Source organism: Siniperca chuatsi, linkage group LG21 (assembly GCF_020085105.1).
Source record: "Siniperca chuatsi isolate FFG_IHB_CAS linkage group LG21, ASM2008510v1, whole genome shotgun sequence".
NCBI classification, from domain to species: domain Eukaryota; kingdom Metazoa; phylum Chordata; class Actinopteri; order Centrarchiformes; family Sinipercidae; genus Siniperca; species Siniperca chuatsi.
Window position 1 is genome coordinate 19,491,351 of NC_058062.1, and position 6,188 is coordinate 19,497,538.

At 40.6% G+C, this 6,188-nt stretch overlaps 1 protein-coding gene across 2 annotated transcripts in view; it reads right to left on the bottom strand.

Moving 5' to 3' along the window:
- cpt1a2b (carnitine palmitoyltransferase 1A2b) overlaps nt 1-5,843 on the bottom strand; it is a 46,782-nt gene extending 40,939 nt beyond the window's left edge. The window contains exons 1-3 of one of the 2 annotated variants that reach the window (XM_044180307.1): nt 5,619-5,843; nt 1,636-1,778; nt 524-663 (exon numbers count right to left, since the gene is read on the bottom strand). In XM_044180307.1, coding sequence (XP_044036242.1) covers nt 524-663; nt 1,636-1,776 — 281 coding nt within the window. In that variant the 5' untranslated portion in view covers nt 1,777-1,778; nt 5,619-5,843. The remainder of the gene's footprint in view (nt 1-523; nt 664-1,635; nt 1,779-5,618) is intronic. The other variant, XM_044180308.1, reaches the window with a different exon arrangement.
- Between the last annotated feature and the right edge of the window lie 345 nt (nt 5,844-6,188).

The window sequence follows — 6,188 nt, forward strand, 5'->3', positions numbered from 1 at the left end:
AATAGCATTACAATTTTCCACACGTCTTATTTGAGTAAAAATGAAAATGAAAATGCAATAATCCAATTTTCATTTTTATTTTCACACACTTGTGTGGGCGTTCTATGACTATGTTAAAATGAAAATGGAAAAGCTGTTTGACATTTAATTTTCAAAGTCGTACCCCGCTGTACAGTGGACAATATTCAAATGTTAACTCAAATTTGAAAATGATATTGCAATATAAACAATGTAACCTGATTTTCTATTTATGCAAGCAATATTTAAGTCAAAATGAAAATGCAGTTTTCTAACAATTTGAAAATCAAAACTGAAAGACTTTTTCTTTTTGCCGTGGTATTGAAAGAGGTATGGAGTATCGTTTTATTATACTAGTATTGTATCAAAGTTTAAAATTCTGTTATCGTGGCAGCCTCAGTAGATGATTCATGGATCACCAGCTTTATATGCAAAAGAGAAAAGACCAGTCGTATCGTCTATTTTAAGAAGGTAACGATAGACGTCCCTGTGTGTGTCTGTGTACCTTAGTGGCAGGTGTTGCTGTATCTTGGTTATGAGCCCCATGCTGGGATCCGAGCGCATGTACATGGTGGCCAGGATCGCTATGACGACAAAGAGCCAGGAGGAAGGGCTGGCAGGGTACACTCCCTTGATCACCCTGTTCTGTTACCACAGAAGAAGAAAAATAGGCATTGTGATTGTGATTGGTTATTCCTGTTAAGAGTGAACATTTGCAAAACTGATGCTCCCTTCACATTTCCCCTCAAGTAGCTTAAAAGATATACATCTTGGAAAAATGTTCTGACAATAGCACATATATATTCTTGACCTTGATATGCACTTGATCCAAAACAGCTACATTACATGATGTGTATATTGAGTTAGTCACAACATTCATTTGCATGGACCTGAGAGGATTATTAGAGAGATTCGAGAAACTAACAGCTGTGTCTTTGTCACCCCAGCAGGGGCAAAAATGCATGTCAGTACATGTTCGGAAAGGCTCGCCATTCCTCACCTATAAAAGATGGGAATTCACACCCTGTAATGAGGCCTTCAGCATTCAGCTCCCACAGCACACAAATTACATCCCTACACACGTCCTCCAACTTATCACACACACACACACACACATACAAATGCTGATATATCTAAAAAACTGAGGCATCTGTCCTTATCCGTGCACGTGGGGTTGTATGTTGTACAGATTGCAAACTCCTCTGTTACAAACTTGTGATTTTTGACTATGTAAATAAAACTGACTTGACTTGAGGCACTTAGATGAATGTGTAAGTAAGGTTTTACAGTACTTCAAAAATGTTTAAATTTAAATAACATTTCGGATGGCTGAACATTTCTGTTACCAAATACAACTGTGTCTGAGCTTGAAATATCTAAAAGTATAGCAACATGTTTCTTTATGTGTCCGGTTACCCATGACGACAACAACAACAACAACAAAAAAAAGACCAGACACGATATGCATCACAAACAGCTGTTTTAAGATGGATTTGTCCTGTCATTTAATCATGTCTGTCAGTATAACCCACACCTCCCCTCACTGTGCACACACGCACACACACAAACACAAACACACAGCGCTCGAAACACACAGGGATTTCCCATCATCCTCACCCTCATGCGGCTGACTCGTTTCTTCCAGGATCGTACTCCGGACAGGTAGATCTGGTTCAGGGCCTGATAGGACAGCTGCAGGTCAATCCCCTCCGGCGTTATGGTGAACTGGAACGCCACTGCTTGGTGGGCCTCCGCCATCGCTATGGAAACACAAGCGCACTAAATTTTAAAAACACCAATATCACTCCTTGTATTAATTAATAATGAATTGTTTATTAACGGTAGGACAGCAATGGCTACATACAATTCATTACTAGACTGGGACTGCGGCATGATTTATGACAGACTATAAACAGGAATTAATAACCTTCATAAGGTAGCAGGCACCTCGGTGTTTGCTGCCTCTCTCTCTGAGCGCTCTGTGTGACAACACTTCAGTAATTTAATGTGTCAGTGGAATGTTGTTGTCTCACTGAATCCCGCTGCAGCACCGAGAACACGGAGTAAAAGCTTCTCATAGCACGCTGTTCTGTTGTGCAAAGTGATACAGTGTAAAGCCCTGTGTTTAATTAGTAGACGTACAACTTCAACCAAATATTGAAAAACAAAGCTCCATCATTTTTTTTTTGGTCATTTTTTACCTGCTCCTATACAAAATGCATTAAACATTTAGCGTGTATTCGGGAAATATCAAGTGCACTTGAAACAGGAAGATCATCACATAAAGTAGTGAGTATTAGCCATGTAGCCTATACAAACATAAACCAACACCCGGTTTGTCCTACACTGTTGTGTGACTATGTCCTTATATTGCTGGTTGGTTCATCAAGGTTGCCATGACAAATTCCTACACTTTTACCGTGCAAGTGACTCTGAGTCTTACATTAGGGAAGTGAATGGACTGTGCAGAGGTAATGGTCACACTAATGGAAAGTCATTCCTCTTTGTGGCAGTGTTGATTTAGTTTATGAATAGAAACATACTAACTGTTGGGCTCAGAAGACACAGTGCTGCATGCAGTTCACAGAGTATTTATCTCGGTGCCCTGCCTTGGCAGTCAGTCGTTGAGCAACCATTGATGTCAGTCTGACATTATTAATTATTTAATACTTATGAGCTACTAGCTCTGGCATCATACTGGCAGCTAAACAGAATGGAGAATGCAAGTCTGTAATTGGTAAGCAGATTCAATAAACTAACTGGTAACAAGATGCAAAGGTAAGGCCAGGACAGACTATTCTCTTCTTTGAAACAATGCACTATGCAAATGTGCATCCATTTTATCAGCCTAACTACAGGTTCATGCAACAAGTTACACCATCAAGAGGTCAGCAGAGGTCAGTAGGGACGATATGGCCTGGAATTATTTATTATTATATCTAATTTTTCAGTACTTCCCAGCAGTAAATAACAATAATTTCTAATGATATTAATAAACAGATATGATTGACACATGCCCATTATGTGTGGATGAGCTTCATAGCTACTGTAGCTAGCGGTATTAAAAGGTCTGATGGTGCAGCCTGAGACTCCTGCAGCACAGCCCACTGTCACAAGAATCCCACTTTTAGTTTATAGGTGTGTAACATCTCCCGACACTGGCAAGTGTACCTCCAAATCCTGGCTTTCAAACATCTCTTAAGAAGCCAAAAGATGATATCACATGTACAACAGCCATTTTATTTTCAGCAGCAGATGGTTTTGCAGCAGCAGACAGACGGGGTGCTGCCAAACCAAATCAGTCACTGATTGGACAGAAATCCGACAGTGTCCCTGCTGGCTTGGTTGGTTTCTGAATTCTTTTACTCCTTTACTCCCTGTGTAACCTATTCTAGACCCATTGGATGGCAACTAAAGGAAACTTTTTAGTCACTGCTGTGCTGCTCAATTTTTCTGGCTAAATAAACAATGACAACTCGAATGGAAACACATCTGTCAGGTGATAGGTCCAAAAGCAGGACAGGAAGGCATGAGAGCTCTGAAGTCCTGCATTGTTAAAAGGCAGAGTAATGCACAGCTGTTGCAGATTATTGAGGCCTCTGGTACATACTGGAGGATGACGTAGGCCAGTATAAAATATCTCTGAGGTTGTGTTTGTGTGTGCATTAGCTGTGTGTGCAGGCCTCTGTCATCTCTTCCCTTTCTCTCTATCCAGCCAAGCAATTGATTGCTGCATATTTCTCACTTCCCACAGTTATTTCACATAGCTATTTTGTGTGTGTGTGTGTGTGTGTGTGACTGAAAGAAAGAAAGAGAGAACTGAAAAAGAAAGAGAAAGAGAGAGAATGAAGGTGGGAGGAAAAGCGTGGGCATGTAAACTGCACAGTTGTGCAGTTGCTGATGCGGAGAGGGACACACAGAATGTTTGTGCACTTATGAGGACCTCCAAATGATTTACATTCACCTCTAACCATTATCCTTTGCCTAAACTAAACTAAAAGTTAGGAAAAAGTGTTGCAACTTGGAAAACAGGTTAAAAATCTTTATCGTGCAACAGACAAAATATTCTTACATCCAGATGGTTAGAAGATTATTTGAAGATAGAGCAGCAGAAAGTGTTGTGAAACAACCTTCTGAGGTTTTCAAATACTGTATATTTTTAGGAATATTGGATGCTAGGCTCTGTGACTCAAATGTAAAAAGATAATACATGAAGCACCCAAACTGGAGCTAATCCAAATCCAACTGCTGCTGCGGTTACCGGTTAATTATTGGCTGCAAATATTTTGTCTCCAAGGGGAAGTTGATTTCTGGGTTTGATGAGCAACAAACAGAACTGACTTCCATAGATTAAATATACACAGGCCCCAGCAGTAATTTAACATCACTCAAAGAAACACGGATAACGCTTTAAACCTGAGTCATACAACTTTAACTCTTTAAATACCAATAGGTTTTGCTTAAACTTACGCTATACAAGCTTTAATTACTCCAAGAGTAAGCAACAATAAGAAGTAAAAAACTGAGTAGCTACCTGAATAAATGCAGGTGTCAAAAATCACTGTGGATAAAATGTGCAAAATGCAACAATAATTCATGACTATTAGATATTTAATTAAGAGGGTCTTAACTCTAACTGCTACAAAACCTTTGAAAACAAAGGAAAGGTGTGTAGGAGAGTTCAGTAAAGCTACAAATTGGTGTTTGATTCTAAATTGTCGAGACAATGTTGCCATACAGGTCATACCTGCCGCTGTGGAACGGACGGCGCCTTAAAGCAGCAAGGTTCAACCAGTCAGACAGGCTCAGCGCGCGGCAGAAGTAACGCGCGTGCGCGGACTCACACTGTATTACATGTTTTCTCCTGTTCCCTTATTGGCCTGGCAAACAAAAAGTTAGCTCAAATATCTGGCTATCACCGTATTTCTATCTTAATGTATGCAGTGCCACAATTAGCTTATCTGCCATAGGCCTACTTCTTTTGATATATAGCCTTCCATGTTAGAGAAACGTTCTTATTTGGAGGTATAGGCTGCCCTTAAATAGCCTAGGCTATTTACACGACTTTTCCGTAGAGAAGCAGTGGCAAAGGTGGTGTCAGGTCTCAAAGTAGCCCAGAGGTTATCGTTTCAATAAGTTAGGTTTATTTAGCTTTAGCTGTAGGCTAAGTAACAACATAAATACAACGTATTTGTCAGTCGCTTGGACGTGTGTGAATGTGACTGGGCACAACCTTTCGTTTAAGGAAATAGTTTACGTTACTCTGTAAGGCTGCTATGCTGCTCTCCATCACTATATCATCATGTTCCTATGTGGGTGGACACTGGACAGAAACACCCACAACGACAAATACAAACCAGAAAATCAAAACTCATTTAAAGCATGTCTGTGAAAGTAGTGTAGGGCATACATGCCCTAGCCTAGCGTAATATCACTGCTGTTCGACACTCAGTAGTCCATTCATGCTCAGTAGTCTACCATCTCCCACCCCGTGCACACAAAAGCCGACAGAGAAAGCAGAAGGACCGGAATACATTACATTGAGGAAAAACTGGGCCAGCAGTTCGATAAGAGTTGATTAAATGAGACTAAAAATGTACCTCAAGTGTCTTTCGAAGAGCTTTCTCGGTGTGAATGTTGATACGAAAACGTCTGTTTGCTCCCCTCCCTCCTGACAGATAGCAGGCAGCGAAAGTGAGCTTTTTTTTCCCGACCGACAAGACAGCCACTGCCCGCGGACAAAGAGTGAGTGTGGGAGGAGGAGGCAGGCAGCGGAGCTGTCGCCGTGGAAATGTAGGCGTTAACTTATATTCATGTGTTCTGTGGCTGGCTGTTCTCATTCAGCTTTCGTACTTATACCTAAGAAAAGTAATGCACTATAATTCGTATATGACCCACGCAATAGTGTGCCAGGAGGCAGTGATCACGTGACTTACGCGCCGCAGGCTGGTTATTGTTAGAATTAAGGCATCTCGTTGCATTTCGTTGTAGCCTAATGCATTATAACTTCTAAAATCGATGATCACAAATATTTTTCTCCATCTCATTTTTATTTTAAGGTGGGGCGTGACGTCTCCACTTTGCTTAAGGTTAGGGTTGAGGTAAAGTTTGAGTTTATAGACAACGTTTAAGGTGAAAAGTTGACAAAATGCGGATACCTTATATAGCTA